The following is a 24,260-nucleotide window of genomic DNA, read 5'->3' as shown; positions in this document are numbered from 1 at the left end:
TGTCAGCAGAACGAACCCCAATGACTCGGTGGCACGTGACTCGTACAAGGCAAGCAGTTAAGAGCTCTGTAAATCTATTAGGGCCGCAAAAAGACAACACATATGTTCGACAGCTAACTCTTGTCGCATGTGGTAAGGACTACAGACTACAAAAGCAAATCCATCTGTGCAGTTCCCATAGAAGCCTCCCTCTCAGACAAGCTTAACAGTCTATGGTCAATTTGAGGCAGAAAATACCGAGCCATCCTGGAAGACTCTCGCTGCTCCGGGTGTCCAGGTGCTTTTGTTCACCGAGGCTGACGTGAGAAACTCTCGAATGAATAAATACTCAGTCGCCTGTCATGATGGCTTCCCTGGCCAGTGTGTGCTGACCAGCTGGTGGGTGTCTTCTCTGACATTTTCAACCTGTCCCAGGCTTTAGTGCCCACCAACTTTAAGGAGGCAACCATTGTCCCGGTGCCCAAAGAAAAACTAGGTGACATGCCCAAGACTCTCGCCCCATTGCACTCACCTCCGTCATTAAGTGCTTCGAGTGGCTGGTCATGGCCCACATCAAGGCCAGAATGCCAGGCACACTCCAATTTGCCTACCGCTCCAACAGATCCACAGATGGCTTTTTCATCGCTATTTACATGACAACACATCTGGACAAGATGAACTCCTGTGTGAGAATGCTGTTCCTTGACTACAGTTCAGCATTCAACACTATTGTTCCCACCAAGCTCAGAATCCTGGGTCTGGACACCACCCTCTTCAACTGGATCCTGGACTTCCTGACCGGCAGGTAGACCACAAGCTGTGAGGATCAGCAACAATATCCCCTACACACGGACTCTTGAAGCAGCGGCCCACCAGGGGTGTGTTCTCAGTTCTCAGTGTTCACCCACAACTGCGTGGGTTTGCACGACACCAATTCCATCAAGTTTGCTGACGACACCATGGTTGTAGGCCTGAACCAACAACAACATCCGCCTATAGGGAGGAGGTGAGCTGGCATTGTGGTGTCATTACACTATCTCTCCTTCAACGTCAGCAAAACAAAGGAGTTGATTCTTGACTTCAGGAAGCAGAAGAGGAAACATGCCCCAATCCACATCAACAGGACTGCAGTAGAGTCATATGTTTAAGTTCCTCAGTGTCCACATCACCGAGAACTTGCCATGGACCAATAACCCCATCACTCTATGCGAGAGGGCGCAACAGCGTCTCTCCTTCCTAAGGCAGCTGAAGAAATTTGGCATGCCGCCCTGGGTCCTCTCCAAATACTACCACGGCACCATTTTAACATACTGACAGGTTGCACCATGGCCTGGTACAGGAATGGCTCAGAAGCTCGAAAAGCCATCGGACTGCTGAACACTTGAACTGGACTGACCACCTGCTCTGATTTATACGCAACACACACACACACACACCCTTTTGCCCTCAGAACAGCCTCAGTTAGTTGGGGCACGGACTCTACAAGGTGTGGAAAGTGTTCCACAGGGATGCTGGCACATGTTGACGCCAAAGCTTCCCACAGTTGTCTCAAGTTGGCTGTATGCACTTTGGGTGGAGGACCGTTCTTGATACACATGGGAAACTGTTTAGTGTGGAAAAACCCAGCAGCATTGCAGTTCTTGACACAAATCGATACGCCTGGCACCTACCATACCCTGTTCAAAGCACTTAAATATTTTGTCCTGGCAATTCAACCTCTAAATGGCACACATGCACAATCCATGTCTCCGTTGTCTCAAGGTTTAAAAATCCTTCTTTAACCTGTCTCCTCGCCTTCATCTACACTGATTTGAAGTGAATTTATTAAGGGATCATGGTGTTCACCTGGTCAGTCTGTCATGGAAAGAGCAGGTGTTAATGTTTTGTGTGCTCCATTTCATGCAGTTTATATTCATGCTAAACTCACATCACAAATACTGCTACCAGGCTCTATTTATACTGCTCAATTTATATATTTGCACATCCTTCTCCAATACACATGTAAATATTGGACTAAATTGTACCTTCCTGTATTATACTTTCTGTTCATATTCTTATCTTTTATTGTTTACTTGTTGAAGGAACATGCAAGTAAGCATTTCGTTAGATGTATAACACAGGTTTCCCATACATATGACTAATAATGTGTACCCATGCTATTTGGAGCATGCTAACATGGGTCCTAACATGCGTATTGTTTTGCACTAAACCATGCTGTAGCCAAGTAAATAACCTGAAATCTGTGCTGAATCTTTTGCTCCATAGAATACTTTTTACGTATCCATAAAGGTTGTGTGTGTGTGTGTGTGTGTGTGACCGAACTGCCATTATAAATATGACACAACACACAACCACGATCAAGTTTCTGTGTGTCTCTGTCTGTCAAGTCAGCCTGAATGGTCTCATTGTGACCGAAATAGGATCTGGGGAGTGCCTTTGGATGTTTGGCTTATTTCTTAAAGCTACATAAAAGCAATTTTTTTTTGCAAATGTGCTTTTGTTAAATCATCCCCTGTTTGGCAAAGTTTGCTGTCGTTGTTAGGAAGGAATAGTCTTCACACAGTTCGCAACGAGCCAGGCGGCCCAAACTGCTGCATATACCCTGACTCTGTTGCAAGAGAAGTGACACAATTTTCCTAGTTAAAAGATGTTAGCAGGCAATATTAACTAAATATGCAGGTTTAAAAATATACTTGTCTATTGATTTTAAGACTAGGTAACCGTAAGGTTGCAAGATTGAATCCCTGAGCTGACAAGGTAAAAATCTGTCGTTCTGCCCCTGAACAAGGCAGTTGACCCACCGTTCCTAGGCCGTCATTTTAAATAAGTATGTGTTTTTAACTGACTTGCCTAGTTAAATAAAGAAAAAAAATGGCCAAATCGGTGTCCAAAAATACAGATTTCCGATTGTTATGAAAACTTGGAATCGGCCCTAATTAATCGGTCGACCTCTATTTCAAAATGTTCTTAAGACCCAACTTAACTATGTCTCTCTCCTCACAGGGTGACGGTTATGTCAGGCGGTCTATTCTGAATAACGACGATGAGCACATGACACACTACTACAGTGATGCGCGGACCATGTACGAAGTATTCCTCCGAGGCCTGCGGGTGTCCAGTGAGTACTCTTCAACAAACACAACGGGTTTTTTTTGGGGGGGGGGTGTATTTTTTAAAATCTTTGTAGACTCTAAGGACAACAGGCATGCTGCCACAGACAAGTCAGTCTTAATAGTAAGCAACCTTATTAGTAAATCAATATTTTGATAGTTCATTTGAGTAATGTACAGTTGAGGGAGATGTATGTTATGCTGACAAATAGTCTGTATATATTGCAAAAACATGGCAAGGTAAACCACAACACAATGATTTGATGGTAATGTGCCTAATTCAATTGAAATCACCACATGCAATATTATACAGTTATCATCGTCTGAAACTCTCTACCTCTAGGAATTTAGGGTTTCTTAACTTTTTTCATTAAAGTTGTTCTACTAAAACTGTCTGCATCATGCTATTATTTTCAGCAGCACACCATTGGGATGTGCGCATTATTCTCCAAGATTGGTGCAATCCTGCCGACCTATGGTTGTAACCAGACCTAGGTTCAAATACTATTTTAAATCTTTCAAATACTTTTAGCCTTAGCTTTTGTCACCTGGAGCGCCAGATGGAAGGATTTGTACGTGTGCGTTCCATTGTGCCAGGCAAGCTCAATCAAGCACCAACAAAAATGAGTTTGAATAGTATTTTAACCCTGGTCTGGTTCTAACTGACTTGTGGCTTATTATAAAATCAACTTGTATTGGTCGTGTACACAGATTTGCACATTATCGCAGGTGCAGCAAAATGTTTATGTTCCCGAGGGCCAACACTGGAGTAATAATGAACAATGTAAACAAAATTCTACAACTTTTGTATTAAGTTGTGAGAAGAATATCGTACAAGGACCATGGTTTTCCATCAGTAAGCATTTAGAGAACCGCAGTGTTGTCGTCACAAGGGCACTGTCTTTTACTTTCCAGATGATGGGCCCTGTCTAGGATCACGAAAACCCAACCAGCCTTACGAGTGGCTGTCATACCGAGAGGTGAGCTATACTGCCATTTTTTTTAGATGGGAAAAGGTAGTTCCAGTTGGCTTCTCTTTGAGCAATGGACTTTAGACATTTTATAGCTAATTTGGTTAATTAGTTCGTTCTTCAGTCAGTTTAACAATGAACTGAATAGGATATATACGCCATTAACAAATGAGAGATTTGCATAGTGCCCATCTTTATATAGATGTTTTACTTTTTTATCTTTGTAATTCATAACAATGAATTCCCTCAAACCGGTATGGGTCATATGATTGTTCAAATGGGGAAAAGTAAGAGCGTCTTTGCTATTTGTTTTGTGAAGGTTGCAGACAAAGCCGAGTGCATTGGCTCGGCTCTCCTCCACAGGGGGCACTCCCAGACTGGAGACAAGCATATCGGCATCTTTTCCCAGAACAGGCCAGAGGTAAGAGGAATGAGCAGCAACAATTCTTTCTCTCCCTCTTTCTTGCACACTCTTGCTTTTACTTGTGCGCACATCCCCTTTTACATATAGGCCTGTTTTAAGGCCGGTCCTCACTAGACATCGCCAGCAACAACGTCGCCTATGGGTACAGACCCACCGTCGCTGGACCAGACCGGACTGGCAAAAAGTGCTCTTCACTGACGAGTCGCGTTTATTGTCAAGGAATGAGCTTTACACAGAGACCTGTACTCTGGAGCGGGATCGAGGTGGAGGGTCCGTCATGGTCTGGGGAGGTGTGTCACAGTATCATCGGACTGAGCTTGTTGTCATTGCAGGCACTCAACGCTGTGCGTTACAGGGAAGGCAACTTGCAGGTGCCTTGGTGGAAGAGTGAGGTAACATCTCACAGCAAGAACTGGCAAATCTGGTGCAGTCCATGAGGAGGAGATGCACTGCAGTACTTAGTATCTGGTGTGACCACCAGTCACATGTCTGTGGAAGTTGTGTAGTTCGTTTGTTGAATCTTATGTTCATACAAATACTTAGACATGTTAAGTTTGCTGAAAATAAATGCAGTTGACAGTGAGGTTGTTTCTTTTTTTGCTGATTTTAGTATATGCTTTTAGCAGGAACTATTTCGGACCTCTGCGTCAAACCTTGATAAAACTTTACCCCTGTACTGATGTTATCCATGTCCTCTCCTACAGTGGACCATTTCAGAGCTGGCCTGTTACACATATTCCCTGGTGTGTGTACCACTGTATGACACGCTAGGCCTTGAGGCCATTGAATACATCATCGACCAAGGTATGTCACAGCGCAACCACAAACACAATTTGGAACAAGGTCACAAAAGTGCGGGCTGATATCCAAAATCGACCCCTAGACTTTTCCTTCGAAATAGAATAACTAGAACAGGAAAAGCCCCTTAGTCTGTCAATTTTACTCATGGGTTCCACACACACAATATTCTATATTACAGATCTACATGTGCGAAGGGGCTACAGTAACTACATTCCACACTGGCAAATGTGTCTGTCTTTGCTTCCTCACAAGCTGTAGAATGAACTAGTATCAACCAGCAGACACGGCAGCCCTCAAATATTTGTTTATGATATAGAAGTTATTATTTCAAACATTACTTTAGATTGTCATATAAACTTATGGAGCATTATGATACACTGAAATCTCACAATAACACTGAAAACGTAAAAGAGTTTATGCAGATTACATGTCATTAGATGACAAGTCATGGTTATGTCACTACTGTAGGCATTATACAAGAACGTTCAATTAATGTGTAACTAAATTAATATCTCAGGACAAAAGACAGGACTATACCTCGACCGTCACGGAACATCAAAAAAATATGTTGACAATAAATAACCCAGTGCCATCCCATGTTTTCAGCCGCCGTCTCTACGGTGATCTGCGACTTGGCGGAGAAAGCGCGGCTCATCCTGGACTGCGTGAGCGGCAAGGAGCACACATTGAAGACCATCGTGCTCATGGAGGCCTTTGACGAGGAGCTGATGGCCCGCGGGCAGCAGAGCAGCATCGAGATCCTTAGCCTGAAGGATGTGGAGGTAAGCTCTAAAATGTAATGTACTTCTATGTTTACAGTATTCCCGTTTAGCCAAGGCTCTTATCCAGAGGCTCATTGAGAAAACCAGCTTGTTCGAGCAGGGTCTTCATTTTGATCTTTTCTCTAGTGTTGTTTGGTTATGCATATCCCAGATATGTTTTCTTATGTTAGAGCTGATGTTTCAATGTGGGGAAAAATGTAACTGAATTGTGTCATGTTTTCTTTACTGTTCCTTTGTCACCCTCAGGCTGTTGGCAAGGCCCACCACCACCAGCCATTGGTGAGTAGGACTGTTCAAATCCATATTGCTGTTCATTCAAACAGTGGTGATTTTAATGAATCACAAAGAAACAAATAATATAAGTAGTAGGTTATTACTGTCTTTACTATGTTATTTGTTAGTGAATATCTGGTATGTCTGTACTGTTAAAATAACGTGCTACTAGTTCGCTCTTAAATCTCTTTGTGGTCTGATATAGCCCCCAACACCAGAGGACCTGGCACTCATCTGCTTCACTAGTGGAACCACAGGTGTGTGTGCATTAATTCTGCCTTCATGTCTTTTCTCGGTATTTCAGAATTTGCATATCTCACATTAAAACAATCAAATGTATTTTATAAAGCTGTTTTTTTTTTTTTTACATCGGTAGTTGTCACAAATAGCTTTACAGCTTCTACTCCCAAGGCATAAGACTGCTGAAGAAATAAATTAAATGGCCACCCGGACTATTTGCATTGCCCCCCCTTTGTTTTACACTGCTGCTACTCGCTGTTTATTATCAATGCATAGTCACTTTACCCCTACCTACATGTACAAATGACCCAATCCTACTTGAGTAAAAGTCTAGAAGTATTTGGTTTTCAATATACTTAAGTAGCAAAAATACATGTAATTGATCAAATATACTTAAGTGTCAAAAGTGTTAATAATTTCAAATTCCTTATATTAAGCAAACCAGACAGAACCATGTTATTTACTCTTTTTTTAAATGTACAGATAGCCAGGGGCACGCTCCAACGCTTAGACATAAATTATAAGATTGTGAATTGAACCATTTTCATGTCCTGCTAAGCATTCAAAATGTAAGAAGTAAAAAGTACATTTTGTTTAGGAATATAGTGAAGTAAAAGTTGTCCCAAATATAAATCTTGAAGTACAGATACGACCAAGTAAAAATACTACACCACTGCAAATTACCTCAACTAACCTGTACCCCTGCCCATTGACTCGTTACCGGTACCCCTGTATATAGCCTCGTTATTACTTTTTATTTGATTTTAGTAAATATTTTCTTAATTCTATTTCTTGAACTGCATTGTTGGTTAAGGACTTGTAAGTAAGCATTTCACGGTAAGGTCTACCTACACCTGTTGTATTCGGCGCATGTGACAAATAAAATATGAATTGATTTGAGATACCCATCATAAAACCCCATAGAATAAGCAATGCAGAGGTAGAAGCACTGTGGCCAGGAAAAACGAATTGGAACAGGAAGAAACCTAGAGGGGTGACCAGTCCTCTTCTCGCTGTACCGGGTAGAGATTTAAGAGTACGATTTTAAGTCCCGATTTTGTTTTGCCAAGATGTTCAAATGTTCATAGGGGACCAGCAGGGTCGGAGAATAACCATAATGGCTATAGAGGGTTCAAACACTTCAAGACTCTTAAGGTCAGGCTTTTCATAGTCAGGGATTCAAAGTAGAGAGAGTAGACATTTTAAAAGTATGAACAGTCTTATTTCAAAAGCAACACAGTAGAAAAATAGGCCAGGACACTGACATGTATAATGTAATACAAATAGTATGATAGTCAAGTGTGAAGAAACACTCTCTGACATACTGTGCACATGCATGATCAGGAGGATGTGTGTTACACTTGGACCCTCGTGACAAGAATGATCCAGTTGATAAACTGTACTAATCTGTTTCCATGAATGGAGACTCCCACACACATGAATTACTGACTCTTTTTATTAGTGATATTGTGTACTGAAAACGTGAAGCATCTAACCTTCAAGATTTAATAAATGGTCACTTGTTTTCTTTTACTCCCAGGAAACCCAAAGGGTGGAATGCTTACACATGGCAATGTTATTGCCAATTGTGCTGCTTTCATCAAGATAACAGAGGTAAACTAACCACCCTTTTGATTAATTTGTTCCTTGAATGGCTTATCAAAGGAAGTGTAAGCATTGTGAATATCAAAAGAAATATAGGTATCGTGAAACTAAGTGTTTTCTTATAACAGTAAGTATAATTTATTCAACCTGGTAACAATTTCTTATTTGCAATAACAAACCTGGCTTAAAAACAGCTATTTTTATCTTAACATTTTCCTCTGCTTAGATGGGCAAGTAAAACAAAATGGGCACTTATTAACATGACACTAAGCATAATATGTACTGTTGTATTCCACAATGTGTGGAAAGCTGCTATTTACCAAGCCGCCTTTGCACTTCCTTACCCACCCCCCTGCTAAATGCCCTTTAAAATCCAGTCAGTTATTTTTTTTCTCGCTCTTGTTCCTCAATCTTCATGTTGACTGACTTTCCTGTCTGTCCTCTCCTATCCGTTCCCTTGTTTTCCTTTTTTCCCTTCCATATCTTTTTCCGCTCTGTCTACTCAGAGCATACTCAAGCCCAGCACTAAGGATGTGCTCATCTCCTTCCTGCCATTGGCCCACATGTTTGAGAGGGTTTTTGAGGTAATGCAATGCCTGACGCGGGTGGGTGTGTGTCTTCCGCAGGTGCACTGCATGCTGAACCTCCACGACATTCACATGTCCTACCTACCTCTAGCACACATGTTTGAGAGGGTAGTGGAGGTACGTACTGAAACTGATAGAATGACGAGAAGCAGGAACCCCTCGTTTCATTTGACCCTTGTTAAAACTGAGACTGCAAGGATTGACCATCCATGATATCAGAATTTGAGTTTTAACCTTGTTTTGTGTCTATATAGTGTTTTGTTTACATTTTTAGAGTGAAATAAGCTTATTTTGGATTCTGATGGGGTATGACAGTTGGACGAAGCTCATCAGGCATAAGTTATATTCTTCAAGAATCTGTGTGGATAAATATAATTATTTTAAAAGGCCAAAAATGGTTGTAGCAATTGCGGATTGCCCCCTTTTTTTTTAAATACACTTGATGTCAAATAATTGAGCTTAGCTTGATTTAGTTTGCCCACTACCACAAAAGTGCAAACTCAAAGCTAGATCACCTAAAATGTATTGGAACATATTTGACACGTGTACTTGACAGTTAACGGACACTTCCTTTTTCATCTGCCGCCTCCTCACACCTCCACCCTTCTCCAGGGAGTGATCCTGGTGCACGGTGCACGGATTGGCTACTTCCAGGGGGACATTCGGCTCCTGATGGACGACCTGAAGACCCTGCAGCCAACAGTCTTCCCTGTCGTCCCCCGCCTGCTCAACCGCATGTTTGACAAGGTCAGATATACTGTAGACCCTGAAGGATGTTTTCAACAATAATATGACCGTATCATTTAGTACCAGTAGCTGGATTTATTTTAACGGGACATGCATAAAAGATTAATAGAAAAATGTATTGGAATAGTTGTACATGTGTATTGAAACCTTACTTAAAGCATGGGTAGGTGTGGGCAATGGTATGAAAACCAAGACGCTTCATAAACATTGCAAAGGTGGGTTGAACTGAATTTGACCACAAAGGTTTCAAATAGCTCAGTGGCCTAGATTGCTTTGGGGTTTGATATATTGTTGAATACTCTCTTTTCTTTGGAGAAGGGGTGGTAGGTAGCCCAGAGGTCAGACAGGTGGACCAGTAGCTGGACAGGCACTGGTTCAAATCCTGGGCTTGGCTATAAAAGAGCAAACTGAACTGTCAACCAATGGGCTGCTGCTTTCCAGATTGTTGCTATCCATCCACTCCAGTTTTGCCCTTGATGAAGGCACAAGGTTGGGAGCTGGGCATAAGACCAATATCCTTTGAAAGATAAATAAATAAGATTTATTTTCCTCTCTCCTTCAAAGATCTTCGGACAGGCCAACACACCACTGAAAAGATGGCTGCTGGTTTTCGCCTCCAGGAGGAAGCATGCGGAAATGATGAATGGCATAGTCAGGAAGGACAGCTTGTGGGACAAGCTCATCTTCCAAAAAGTCCAGGTACCCATGGATAGGAACCTGATGGTCGTGCTAGAAAGGACAATGTTGACTTTAATGTTGCAACTTATATGAGCCATGTTTTGGTTTCGGGTTCTGGGTGAGGGTTAAGGTTAGGAACGGCAGGTAGCCTAGTGGTTAGTGTTGGGCCATGAGCCAAAAGGTTGCTAGATCGAATCCCCGAGCAAGGTAAAGGTAAAAATATGTTAAATAAAAATGTTTTTTAGGATTGTGGGTATTGTAAAGATGAGGGTTAATGGTAAAAATAATTGGTGGTAAGAAAGTGCCACACATTAGTATTTTTCATCATGGCAAATTTGTATAAAGCATTATGATGCAACACTTAAAAGGATTAGCCCCCTTTAAAAAAAAATAACATTCGCCTGAGATGACATACCCAAATCTAACTGCCTGTAGCTCAGGCCCTGAAGCAAGGATATGCCTGTTTTGGTACCATTTGAAAGGAAACACTTTGAAGTTTATGGAAATGTGAAGGGTATGTTGGAGAATATAACACATTAGATCTGGTAAAATATAATACAAAGAAAAAAAGAAAATATATATGTGTGTGTGTCATCTTTGAAAGGCCATGTTATTCCAGCCCAGGTGCAATTTAGATTTTGGCCACTAGGTGGCATCAGTGTATGTCAAGTTTTAGCCTTATCCAATGAACCATTGCATTTCTGTTAAAAATGTTGTATCAAGACTGCCCAAATGTGCCTAATTTGTTTCTTAACTTTTAATGTTCAAAATTGTGCACTCTTCTCAAACAATAGTATGATATTCTTTCACTGAAAAAGCTACTATAAGTTGGACATTGCAGTTGGATAACAATAATTGAATCTGTCTGCCAAGATCAGATATGTCTATGAAATGTTCTTGTTACTTACAGGCTAATGCCATTAGCATTAAGTTATGTTAGCTCAAACGTCCCGTGGAAGGCACACCGATCCCAAAGGAGTTTGATTGGGGGGAAAAATGCACTGAGTAGCATGTTGTTTCCAACATCGTCCCCGATTGAATACCCCCACAGACCCCAATATCGAAAAATACTTTTATCTTAAGGTTGTCTATTGCAGTGGTTCTCAAATGGTTTTGCCTCTGGACCCATATTTAACCAGGTTGTCTGTCGCGACCCAGTATTTGCATTGCAAGAAATTGCTTGAAATGCAATCTGTAAAACTATACTGAACAAAAATATAGATGCAAAAATGTCATTGATTCTACTGAGTTACAGTTCAGATAAAGAAATCGGTCAATTGAAATAAATGCCCTAATCTATGGATTTTACATGACTGGGCAAGGGCACAGCCATGGTTTGGCCTGATAAGGCAAAGGCCCAGCCAATCAGAATTTGTTTTTCTCTACAAAAGGGCTTTATTATAGACACACCCACTCAGACGAACCCGCAGGTGAAGAAGTCTGATGTGGCGGTCCTGGGCTGCTGTTACATGTGGTCTGCGGTTGTGAGTCTGGTTGGACATGCTGCTGAATCGTCTAAAACAATGTTGGATGCAGCTTATGGTAGAGAATTAACATTAATTGAACATTTCTGCAGTCAGCATGCCAATTGCATGCACTCTCAACTGCCTTTTTATTGTCCTCAGCACAAGGTGGACCTGTGTAATGATCATGCTGTTTTAATGAGCTTCTTGATAGCCACACCTGTCAGGTGGATGGATTAACTTTGCAAAGGGGAAATGCTCACTAACAGGGATGCGCACACAACTTGAGAGAGAGAGAAGCTTAATGTGTGTATGGAACATTTCTGGGTTATTTTCTCAGCTCATGAAACATGGGACCAACACTTTACATGTTACGTTTTTATATTTTTTTATGTCTGTTTTAAATGCTGTATTTTCATTACATTTCTACATTTAATGTCATGGGAACAACATTCTCAACACATTCATTGTTAGTAATGACTTTTTGCCCATATTCTTGATCAGTGACGATTTTAGCATGTAAATCTTGGTGGGGCAGACTCCCCACAATTTTTTTGAATGCTTGGCAGCAAAGCCGCTACACAACACAGCACTAAACAATACATTAATTGGACTATAATGGTGAAAGTGCGCACAATGTTAGGGCCTACACAAAGCTGTCCCAACAGCAGTCCCTAAGTCAGGTGTAGTAGCAGTGGTAAGATTCTCTTGAACTCACTGAGGTCTGAAATGTCCAAGTTTCCAGTTGTTTTGAATGCAGCAGAAGTTGTGCTGGAATGACAGCATGGCCAATGTTGAATGTTTATCCTTTGAAGCTTGGAAAAGAGACTCTTAAACCCAGACTTGGCCCACACACACCAACTCCCCTGAATAGCAAGCTAGTGACTGTTTAGCAGATGCTTGCAGTTAGCCACTAATTCCTTCCGAACCACTCATTGTTGAATTTGCGATTTTCAACTTCTTGTGTGATGTTTATGGCCGATGAGCACCAATTCGCTTTATCGATAATTTCTCTTCATATGACAAAGATTGAAAAGGATTTGCCAGTAGATTATCGACTTGATTCCTTCATGATGATCAGTCCAATCATAGCTACGGTAGATATGTTATTTGATGTAAATTTATCTGTGGCCAATGACCTTTTGCCTTCTTGGATGGGCACTTGTAATATAACTATGGCAGCACCCAAGGGGCTTGAATTTTCTAGCACTCACCTTAGATTTTGTGGTGATTTAGTGTCCCTATGAGTGACAGAACACTAAGCCAATTACGTGGCAACTAGAGAACATTACCAACCCCTATGCTAAGTATTTTCTGTTGGCTGCCCCACCACCACAGATGGCAAAAAAGAGACCATGTTTCTATGCGGCTTTATTAACTCAATGATTTTATTTATATATATATTTTTTGTTATTTGATGGCAGATATCAAATGTTATTTGTCACATGTGCCGAATACAACAGGTAGACCTTACAGTGAAATGCTTACTTACAAGCCCTTAACCATCAATGCAGTTTTAAGAAAAATACCTAAATAAGATATTAATATAAAAGTAACAAATAATTAATGCTCAGCAGTACAATAACAATAGCGAGGCTATACCGGTACCCCCTATATACAGGGGGTACCGGTACGGAGTCAGTGTGCAGTAATGTGTACAGTACAAATATTCATTTTCAGTCTGCTGCCTCAGTTTGTATGATGGCAATTTGCATATACTCCAGAATGATCAGATTAATTGCAAAGTCCCTCTTTGCCATGCAAATGAACTGAATCGCCCAAAACATTTCCACTGCATTTCAGCGCTGCCACAAAAGTACCAGCTGACATGTCAGTGATTCTCTCGTTAACACAGGTGTGAGTGTTGACGAGGACAAGGCTGGAGCTCACTCTGTCATGATTGAGTTTGAATAACAGACTGGAAGCTTCAAAAGGAGGGTGGTGCTTGGAATCATTGTTCTTTCTCTGTCAAACATGGTTACCTGCAAGGAAACACGTGCCGTCATCATTGCTTTGCACAAAAAGGGCTTCACAGGCAAGGATATTGCTGCCAGTAAGATTGCACCTAAATTAACCATTTATCGGATCATCAAGAACTTCAAGGAGAGCAATTCAATAGTTGTGAAGAAGGCTTCAGGGCTCCCAAGAAAGTCCAGCAAGCAACAGGACCGTCTCCTAAAGTCGATTTTAGCTGCTGGATCAAGGCACCACCAGTACTGAGCTTGCTCAGGAATGGCAGCAGGCAGGTGTGAGTGCATCTGCATGCACAGTGAGGCGAAGGACTTTTGGAGGATGGCCTGGTGTCAAGAAGGGCAGCAAAGAAGCCACTTCTCTCCAGGAAAAACATCAGGGAAAGATTGATATTCTGCAAAAGGTACAGGGATTGGACTGCTGAAGACTGGGGTAAAGTCATTTTCTCTGAATCCCCTTTCCGATTGTTTGGGGCATCTGGAAAAAATCTTGTCCAGAGAAGGCAAGGTGAGTGCTACCATCAGTCCTGCGTGATGCCAACAGTAAAGCATCCTGGGACTATTCATGTGTGGGGTTGCTTCTCCGCCAAGGGAGTAGGCTCACTCACAATTTTGCCTAAGAACACAGCCATGAATAAAGAATGGTAACAACACATCCTCAGAGAGCAACTCCTCCCAACCATCCAGGAACAGTTTGGTGATGAACCGTGCCTTTTCCAGCGTGATGGAGCACCTTGCCATAAGGCAAAAGTGATAACTAAGTGGCTCGGGGAGCAAAACATCTATATTTTGGGTCCATGGCCAGGAAACTCCCCAGACCTTAATCCCATTGAGAACTTGTGGTCAATCCTCAAGAGGCGGGTGGACAAACAAAAATCCACAACTTCTGACAAACTCCAAGCATTGATTATGCAAGAATGGGCTGTCATCAGTCAGGATGTGGACCAGAAGTTAATTGACAGCATGCCAGGGCGGATTGCCGAGGTCTTGAAAAAGAAGGGTCAAAACTGCAACTATTGACTGTTTGCATCGACTTCATGTAATTGTCAATAAAAGCTTTTGACACTTATGAAATGCTTGTAATTATACTTCAGTATTGCATAGTAACATCTGACAAAAATATCTAACACACTGAAGCAGCGAACTTTGTGGAAATTAATATTTGTCATGCTCAATTTTTGGCCACCACTGTACATGTAGGTAGATGTAATAAAGTATTTTTTTTTTAAAGTTTTTTTTTTAACACTGAACAAATTCTTATTTACAATGACAGCCTACTGGGGAACAGTGGGTTAACTGCCTTGTTCAGGGGCAGAACGACAGATTTTTATCTTGTCAAAACTAAGGATGGTTTCTGGGATAATGGTGTTGATGTGAGCCATGACCAGCATTTTAAAGCATTTCATGCTACATATGGGAGTGCTACAGGTCGGTAGTCATTTAGGCAGGTTACCTTAGTGTTCTTTGGCACAATGACTATGGTGGTCTGGTTGAAACATGTTGTTATTACAGACTCAGTCAGGGACTGGTTGAAAATGTCAGTGAAAGCGCTTGCCGGTTGGTCAGCGCATGCTCTGACTACACGTTCTGGTAATCAGTCTGGCCTTGTGAATGTTGACCTGTCTAAAAGTTTCAATGTTACTTGCCCCATTGCGAGCATGGAAGTAATGCAGACACATATTAATGCCAAAATAACATTTGTAAATTGTAAATTCATCTCTACACGACTGGCATATTGTTTTTCTTCCCCCCCCCCCCCCCCCAAAAAAAAATATATATATAATTACTCAGACACGTGCTGCGACCCAAATTTGAGAATCGCTGTTCTATTGTGTGAGGTACAACCATGGATGTCAATAACGTCTTTCCTTCTTTGTTCTCCAGAACAGTCTTGGGGGTCGTGTGAGGCTGATGATCACAGGAGCGGCCCCAGTGTCTCCAACCGTCCTGACCTTCATTCGGGCCGCTCTTGGCTGCCAGGTGAGACCTCCCTTCATGGATTTACAAATTAAATGACAGGTGCAAGAAAGGATAAACTCCCTCTATCCATGTTTACACCAATCCAATGCTTATAAATGCGTGGGGAAGAGTGTACAAATGCAACCTTTCTCAGGAATTTGGATGCGGAGCCTGGTTGCGTTCCAATTCTCTAACCTAATTCTCATGCCTTTTTTAAAAGCATTGTTTGGATTGGTGCAAGCATGGCTGGAAGGAGTTTCCCCCATATTCATCACACCTTTTTAATCCTTCAGGGGGAGTTTACAAGTAGAGAATTGGAATCTAGCCCGTCTCATACCCTAGAGAAGCAGGTCCCTCTTTGACCTTTCCTGTTTGTTCAACAGGATTCGCCTTAGAAAGATTGGCAATAATGTTCTTTCTATCAGTCAAAACAATCACGTCATGCTTGGGAATCAACCTCGCACCTTTCGGCACTCAGGCTGCTGTGGTGCAGAAAGATAGATGATACTAGTATGAGAAACACAAGTTAATTACAATGCTTTCAAATAAATATCTGCTGCCTCTACTTGACAGTTTTACGAAGGCTATGGTCAGACTGAGTGCACAGCCGGGTGCACCATGTCCATGCCTGGGGATTGGACAGCAGGTAATACACATATTCAAGCGTTACTGAAGCATTCAATTGCTACCACATCGCACAATGCATACCACATCGCACAATGCATACCACCACATGTTTAATCCAACAAACAAGTCACACATGTCTCTACTCTGATTCTACAATGAACAAGAACAGTTTTACTTCGGTGTCTTGTGTGGCTCACTGGAACCTTCATGAAACCTTATGAGACCATGTTGGTATTATGAAAGAACAGCCAAATAAAGTGTTACTGGAATGTGACAACGCATCTCTTTTTGCCCAGGTCATGTGGGGGCTCCACTGCCCTGCAACTATGTAAAGCTGGTGGACGTGACTGAGATGAACTACTTTGCTGCCAATGGGGAAGGAGAGGTTAGGTGTTTAGACCAATGGAAGTCCCACCTCAGTCTCAAATTGCTCCCTGTCCCTCCCCCTTGGCCCTAACTAGTCGATGTTAGCATATCTGAAGGGTCTGGATAGGTATAAGCACTACAGTGGTAAAGCTTCCACCATTCTGATCTGCAAACATTGAAGAATAAGGGCTAAGCCCAGTGGTAGGGTTTTAAGTTTGTTTTAAGTTTGTTTGGAGTTTGACAAAACAATGTAAACACCATGGAAATTCCACACATGGGGCCCCCGTGTTGATAGATCAGAATCTCCTCATTAACAAACATCAAAATGTGCCTGTCAACTCCAATACATGTTCATGTCATTGTCACAAAATCAACTGCATTACACTTAAAAACGACTTCATATACCACCATCGCTCTCTATATGGCTAGCTATGCTACCAGCTTATCTGAACAGGAGTTAGCATTTAGCAGACAGACACTATATATACAAAGGTATGTGGACACGCCTTCAAATGAGTGGATTCAGCTATTTAGTCACATCTGTTGCTGATGGGTGTATAAAATCGAGCACACAGCCATGCAATCTCCACAGCCAAACATTGGCAGTAGAATGGCCTTACTGAAGGGCTCCATGGCATTCAACATGGCACCGTCATAGGATGCCACTTTTCTAACGAGTCAGTTCATAAAACTTCTGCTCTGCTAAAGCTGCCCCAGTCAACTGTAAGTGCTGTTATTGTGAAATGGAAACGTCTCGGAGCAGCAACGGCTCAGCCATGAAGTGGTAGGCCACACAAGCTCACGTAACGGGAGTGCCGAAGCATGTAGTGCGTAAAATTGTCTGTTGGTTGCAACACTCACCGAGTTCTAAGATGCCTCCGGAAGCAACATCGTCACAAGAGACTGTTTGTCGGGAGCTTTGTGAAATGGGTTTCCCTATGGCCAAGCAGCCGCACACATGACTAAGGTCACCGTGCTCAATGCCAAGCGTCGGCTGGAGTAGTGTAAAGCTCACTGCTGTTAGACTCTGGAGCAGTGGAAACTCATTCTCTGGAGTGATGAATTACGATTCACCATCTAGCAGTCAGACGGATGTGTCTGGGTTTGGCGGATGCCAGGAGAACGCTACCTGCCCCAATGCATTTGGTGGAGGAGGAATAATGGGGCTGTTTTTTATGGTTTGGGCTAAGCCCCTTAGTTACAGTGAAGGGAAATCTTAATGCTACAGCATACAATGACATTCTAGACGATGCTGTGCTTCCAACTTTGTATCAACAGTTTGGGGAAGGCCTTTTCCTGTTTCAGCATGACAATGCCCCTGTGCACAAAGCGAGGTACACACAAATGGTTTGTCGTGATCGGTGTGGAAGAACTTAACTGGCCTGCACAGAGCCCTGACCTCAACCCCATCAAACACGTTTGGGATGAATTGAAAGGCCGACTGCAACCAGGCCTAATCACTCAACATCAGTGCCCGACCTCACGAATGCTTTTTATGGCTGAATGAACGCAATCTCCGCAGCAATGTTCCAACATCTAGTGGAAAGCCTTCCCAGAAGAGTGAAGGCTTTTATAGCAGCAAAGGGGGATCAACTCCATATTAATGCACATGATTTTGGAATGAGATGTTTGAGCAGCATGTGTCCATATACTTTTGGTCACGTAGTGGATTTTCTAAACCCTAAAGAACAACTTCTAAACATTATGCAGCGACAACAGCCAAATCAGATTTTAGTAACCACATTATGGGCCTGCTAGAACGGGTTTGATTAATATCCACGTCGTTTTTGAATGGGCGCCAATGACTGTCCTTGGTCTCCCTTCCATTGATCTCTTTACCGTGTGTATTGGGACCGACTGGAATACTGGGGTGGGGGTGTTCCCAGCTTGCTTTGATACTTCACAATTGAGGAGGTTGGTGTGTATCCTGGTCCCATGTTTGTATTTGATGTATATATAATTCTGCTTCTTCGCAGGTGTGTGTGAAAGGACCAAACGTATTCAAGGGCTACCTGAATGACCCGGAGAAGACAAAGGAGGCCTTGGATCAGGATGGCTGGCTCCACACCGGAGACATTGGGAAGTGGCTGCCTGTAAGTACTGTCAACTCTACACTAGGCTATGCTTTTTAATGTTTTTTTTTAAATCAGCTAGCTCGGTTTCCCAATTCTGATCCTGGAGACCCAATCTTTAGGCATGATGACTTGATTAGTTGAATCAACTGTTAGTGCTATGGCAAAAACAAAAATGTGCACCCCTTTGGGTCCCCAGGACCAAGATTGGGAAACATTGAGCTAGCCTATAAGGCAGGGATGGGAAATTGTCCTCTGGTGGGGCTTGCACGGTTACCATTTTTGTGCCAGAATTTTTAAATATGTTTTTATTTATTTTTAACTTTATTTAACTAGGCAAGTCAGTTAAGAACAAATTCTTATTTTCAATGATGGCCTAGGAACCGTGGGTTAACTGCCTGTTCAGGGGCAGAAGGACAGATTTTTTTTACCTTGGCAGCTCGAGGATTCAATCATGCAACCTTTCGGTTACTAGTCCAACACTCTAACCACAAGGCTACCTGCCGCCACAGAATGCCCAAGAATACTCCCCACACATCGGGTAGAGAGGTGAGGAGTGAAATATGCCAGTTTGGAATAAGGGGGATGATTAGGTGGCCATGATGAAATGGGGCCAGGTTGGGAGTTTAGCCATGACAATGGGATTAACACCCCTACTCTTATGATAATTGCAATGGGATTTTTAATGACCACAGAGGGTCAGGACACCCATTTATTGTCCCATCCAAAAGATGGCACACTACGCAGGGCAATGTTCCCTTCACTGCCCTGGGGCATTGGGATCTCCTTAACCCTCCAACACCACTGCCAGCAGCATCTGTTATCCCATCCAGGGAGCGACCAGGACCGACCCTGCTTAGCTGATGACCCAGGGCCTACCCTGCTTAGCTGATGATGAAATAAGTACCAGGCAAAAGATCAGCAGACATTATGCCTCAATCTATGACTGACTAAGAGTGGGAAAGTAGTAATGGGGCGAAATCTGATGTAGTTAACTAAGTACTGATTAAGTTTGTTTACTCTACTTTCAGAATGGTATTCTGAAGATCGTGGACAGGAAGAAGCACATCTTCAAGCTGGCTCAAGGAGAGTACATTGCCCCGGAGAAGGTCGAGAACATCTACATCCGGAGCGACCCCGTGGCCCAGATCTTTGTCCATGGCGATAGCTTGCAGGTTTGTGACGTGCCAAGTCTTCTGCTGTGCTATTGAAACACTTTGTTTGTGGTTGGGTATGTACATGCATAATGTTGGTTGTGGATGTGTGCACCATCTAATTGAAACTTTTTTGGGTGACACTTATGACTTTCATATATAAGCCACTGCATGTAAATGTTGATACATTTGTAAATTAGTGTAAATGCTTATGGAATTCTAAAAAGCTAAATGTTTTAAAATGTCTTGTTTGACACAGGCATGCCTGGTGGGCATTGTGGTGCCTGATCCAGACTTCTTACCAGGATGGGCAAAGAAGAAGGGCATCGAGGGTTCTTATTTGGAGATGTGTGCAAGCAAGGTTAGCTAGCTTCAATGGTATGGCAGATTTACCTGACAGTGTATTCAGTGGCTGATTTTCCACAGTCCATGCTAGCATACCTCTTACACTTCAACAAGTGTTGTCCTCAGCAAAATGTCACTGGATCTTGCAGAGCCTCTACAGTAACTCGTGGTCCAAACACAACAAGACAGTCGCGAAGAGGGCACGACAACGCCTTTTCCCCCTCAGGAGACTGAAAATATGGCATTGGTCCCCAGATCCTGAAAATTCTACAGCTGCACCATTGAGAGCATTCTGACCGGTTGCATCACTACGTGGTATGGTGATGCCATACCCCCTTAGAGGGTAGTGCGTATGCACCAGTACATCACTGGGGCCAAGCTTCCTGCCATCCAGGACCTACTGTATATACTAGACATAGTCAGAGGAACGCCCCCAAAAAATATTTTCTAGACTGTTGTCTCGACTACCGTAGGGTAAGCAGTACCGAAGCGCCAAGTCAAGGTCCAAAAGGCTCCTTAACAGCTTCTACCCCCAAGCCATAAGTCTGCTGAACAATTAATCAAATGCCCCCCCCCCCCCCTCCCCCCTCTTGTTTTTACACTGCTGTTACTCTTCTTATCTATGCATAGTCACTTTACCCCTGCCGACATGTACAAATTACCTTGGCTACCCCCACACATTGACGCGGTACAGGTACCCCCTGGATATAGCCTTGTTATTGTTTTTATATTATTCAGTTTATTTAGTAAATATTTTCTTAACTCTATTTATTGAACTGTGTTGTTGGTTAAGAGCTTCTGTGTAAACATTTCACAGTAAGCTCTGCACCTGTTGTGTTTGGTGCATGTGACAAATAAGATTTGCGTGTAAAGCCTTAGAATGAAGGCTTACACGGTTACCATTTTTGTGCATGCTAGTGTGGATATCGGAACAGAACCAATCTCATCTCAAACACATCACAGTTTTTGTTTGTACTGAAAGTGCTCCATATAGAAAATGTGACTTCTGACATGCACATTTTGGGTGGGATTGTATTAATGATAGACTAATGAACAAAATACTGAAAGATAGTTTGAGTGAACTTTTTTAAGTACAGCCATTAAGATGTATTGTCTACACTGCCTTGTCTGAAGTGCCTATCTTTCCAGGAGATGAAAAATGCCATTCTGGAGGACATTCTGAGGCTGGGGAAAGAAGGGGGGCTGAAGTCTTTTGAGCAGGTGAGGAATCCTTCCTTAACGATCCACACATTCCTTAGGGACCATTTAGACACGGTAACACTCACAAGTGATGTTGGTTCCAAATTGTGCATGATTATAATGCTGCCTCTAGCCCAGAGTACTCTTGGAGGGAAAAAACAAAACAACATTTGCATCTCAATGGGATGCTAAACACATAATAAGCTGAATAATTAATAACATGCTGTCTCGTGCAGGTGAGAGATATCTCGCTGCACACTGAGATGTTCTCCGTCCAGAACGGCCTCCTGACGCCCACGCTAAAGGCCAAGAGGACAGACCTCCGCAGTCACTTCCGAGAGCAGATTGACCTGCTCTATGCCAAGATCAAGATGTGAATCCCAGGTAGAGGGGAAAGGGAAGCAGAGGGTGACAATCTGGAAACCATAGCCCGCTCCCCTTGACTGTAATGCTCATCGGAGGTGACGGTTGTGGCCCTCTCTTGTCTACTGTGACAGTGTCTTTGGTCCCATTGTGCTGTAGAAGAGATGGCGTGTGTGAGAGAGAGTGACTTATGTTAAACCGGGATTCAAACAAACGTAGGTAGACCCATGCACTGTGATTAGACTTTTTTAAAGGTGATTTTCCCAGAGATCACGTTTGCCATAAACGCAGCGCAATCACTTTTAGGAGTAGATTGCAGTGCACAGGTTGTTTATCTACATTTGTTTATATTTAGGCCATAGTGAAAGGGGGAGAGGTTCATGCCTTATTGTCCATGTGACTCTGTCAACCATTCCTGTCAGCCATTACAAGTGCCGATCGAGTCGCCTGTTAGGAGTTTCTCGACTATCTCAGTCGGTAATCCCTCAATTGTCAGTTTCAATTAACCCGTTTTTACTAATCATCTCTAAGTTCTGACAAACTTTAGTTTTATTCTCTTTTGTTTGTATATCTGCTTTTTATGTTTCAAGACCACACCCATGCAGACATTTCAGTTGTTGAAAGACAGACAAATCACCATACGCAACATATTAGTACTGTCTTGTTCAACTTGAGAAATACAGTAGCTATTTATAGCAGTCTAATGTTTGTTTCTTTTAATTTAAGTTGATATTTAATATCATTGATGAATGTTACACTATTTACAGTATCTGTAGAAAAGTCACGAGAGGACTTCAATGGGTCACGGTTGATACAGTAGAAGTGCATGTTTTCTTTTTTTTTCTGCATTCCCTTGTTTTTCAACGTTTTACTGTCAGAAGGCCTTGTCTGAACCTTCCGTAACTATTTTAGCACAAGACAAGTAGGAAGATGTCCATTCAGAAAGGTGTTATGATCTTGTGAATGGCCGCAAAGGAAATAAGCCTCCCACACAGCAGGGATAAAAGACTGCATGTGCAATACCGGAACAAAAACACACAACCTAAAGTGCCACCAATGTCTCTGCTCTCACACAGAAACATTTATTCCGTAAGTGTCCTTTTAAAACTACAGTGGCCTCAATGTGCCAAAATGCACACGCTGGGACCTGTTCTATCCATAGAAAACAGTCCTGCCGGCCAAGGGATACCTGGGTCATATTCAGCAGGCAACAATCAGGAGCCTAGCAGCCCAATTCCAATTCTCTCACCGAAATGTGCACTTGTTCTCCCCCCTCATGGATGTAAAATTAATAATTGGGTGTAAAATGGTGCAAGGTATTTCTAGATAGCCCATGCTTCAAACGGAGGTGGTGGAACTGACTTTTGTCCATTTGGAATGCACACTCGCCATCCGTTTTGAAGATGTTTTCTCCCATTTGATGCCTAATGAAAGACCCTGGAGAATGATCAGGTTAAGCTGGCCAGTATCAAGCCATGGCTCGCTTGCCCCTTGAGTTAGTTTTTTTGGGACAAAAATAGTGACTTTGTTTGGCCTAACCATCATTTACCTCTATATAAGGAACCACATTATAGACATTTCAGTCTCCTTTGAGATCTAACAAAGGAAAAAAAGGGTCCTTTTATGAATTCAGGTTATTTAACAATGAATTAGGTCAATGTGCATCATTGAGCACTTGTTTGTTAACATTGTTCTGTACATGATTGGGTTTATCTGCTTGATCATGTTTCGAGACACCATCACAGACGGCCAATACTAGGAACTTGAGCTCTCCTTAAATCGACAGTGTTCGGTTTCAATGTGTTTTTGTACAGGAGTAAAATTCATACCTTTCATTTACTCCACTGTACCAAATAAACCTGTTTGTCCTACTGTAGCCCTCTCTGCTTCATTGTACTTTTTTGTTGTTGTATACAGACATTATTTGAGATGTACACAACATGATGAAACTGATTTCAGCCATCCCAAAAAACGTTAAACATTTTTCATTATTTGTTTATTTAGATTCCCGTTAGCGTTTTCAGAAGCATCTGCTACTCTTCCTGGGGTCCACAAAAAACATGACAAGTAACAAAACACTGATAGACAAGGACAGTTACAATATACAAACAATGCATTTAAAAAATGTTTGTTGCCTCTGCTCCATGAGATGTTTAATCCGTTTCCAAAATGTAATTTTGATATTTGCTTGAGTAATTGTAACTGGGAGTTCCATACATTCATGGCTCTGTATAATAATGTGCGTTGCTGTGAATTCGTTTTGGACTTCGGGACTGTGAAGAGACCCCTGGTGGCATGTCTTGTGGGATATGTATAGGTGTCTAAACTAAATGCTATTTGATAATGCATACAATCCTGGAATTTTCATTTGCAGTAATATTTCTCAAACTAGAAGAGCAGTTCATCTATCATGAACCCTCACCCAGGATAGACTGGTGTGCATCTTATGTATGGGCTGCTGTTTTGAGCCAGCTGCAGCTTTGCTAGGTCTTTCTTTGCCGCACTTTACCATATTACCAGATGGACAGTAATCAAGGTGGGACA

The 24,260-nt window shown here is 42.3% G+C and overlaps 1 protein-coding gene across 2 annotated transcripts in view; it reads left to right on the top strand.

Annotated features, from left to right (window-relative positions):
* The window catches only part of acsl1a (acyl-CoA synthetase long chain family member 1a), a 53,791-nt gene extending 30,199 nt beyond the window's left edge, over positions 1-23,592 (top strand). The window contains exons 3-21 of one of the 2 annotated variants that reach the window (XM_020497023.2): positions 2,983-3,097; positions 4,005-4,069; positions 4,380-4,481; positions 5,189-5,288; positions 5,892-6,067; positions 6,314-6,346; positions 6,546-6,597; positions 8,121-8,194; positions 8,812-8,889; positions 9,385-9,519; positions 10,084-10,218; positions 15,515-15,610; positions 16,163-16,235; positions 16,513-16,601; positions 18,559-18,675; positions 19,686-19,829; positions 20,068-20,169; positions 21,303-21,374; positions 21,590-23,592. In XM_020497023.2, the coding sequence (XP_020352612.1) occupies positions 2,983-3,097; positions 4,005-4,069; positions 4,380-4,481; positions 5,189-5,288; positions 5,892-6,067; positions 6,314-6,346; positions 6,546-6,597; positions 8,121-8,194; positions 8,812-8,889; positions 9,385-9,519; positions 10,084-10,218; positions 15,515-15,610; positions 16,163-16,235; positions 16,513-16,601; positions 18,559-18,675; positions 19,686-19,829; positions 20,068-20,169; positions 21,303-21,374; positions 21,590-21,730 (1,899 nt within the window). In that variant the 3' untranslated portion in view covers positions 21,731-23,592. Of the gene's footprint in view, positions 1-2,982; positions 3,098-4,004; positions 4,070-4,379; positions 4,482-5,188; positions 5,289-5,891; positions 6,068-6,313; positions 6,347-6,545; positions 6,598-8,120; positions 8,195-8,691; positions 8,770-8,811; positions 8,890-9,384; positions 9,520-10,083; positions 10,219-15,514; positions 15,611-16,162; positions 16,236-16,512; positions 16,602-18,558; positions 18,676-19,685; positions 19,830-20,067; positions 20,170-21,302; positions 21,375-21,589 lie in introns of both variants that reach the window. The other variant, XM_020497021.2, reaches the window with a different exon arrangement.
* The last annotated feature ends 668 nt before the right edge of the window (positions 23,593-24,260 follow it).

Source organism: Oncorhynchus kisutch, linkage group LG12 (genome assembly GCF_002021735.2).
Source record: "Oncorhynchus kisutch isolate 150728-3 linkage group LG12, Okis_V2, whole genome shotgun sequence".
NCBI lineage: Eukaryota > Metazoa > Chordata > Actinopteri > Salmoniformes > Salmonidae > Oncorhynchus > Oncorhynchus kisutch.
Note: the sequence above shows the minus strand (reverse complement) of the source record. Positions and strands in the feature narration are given on the sequence as shown.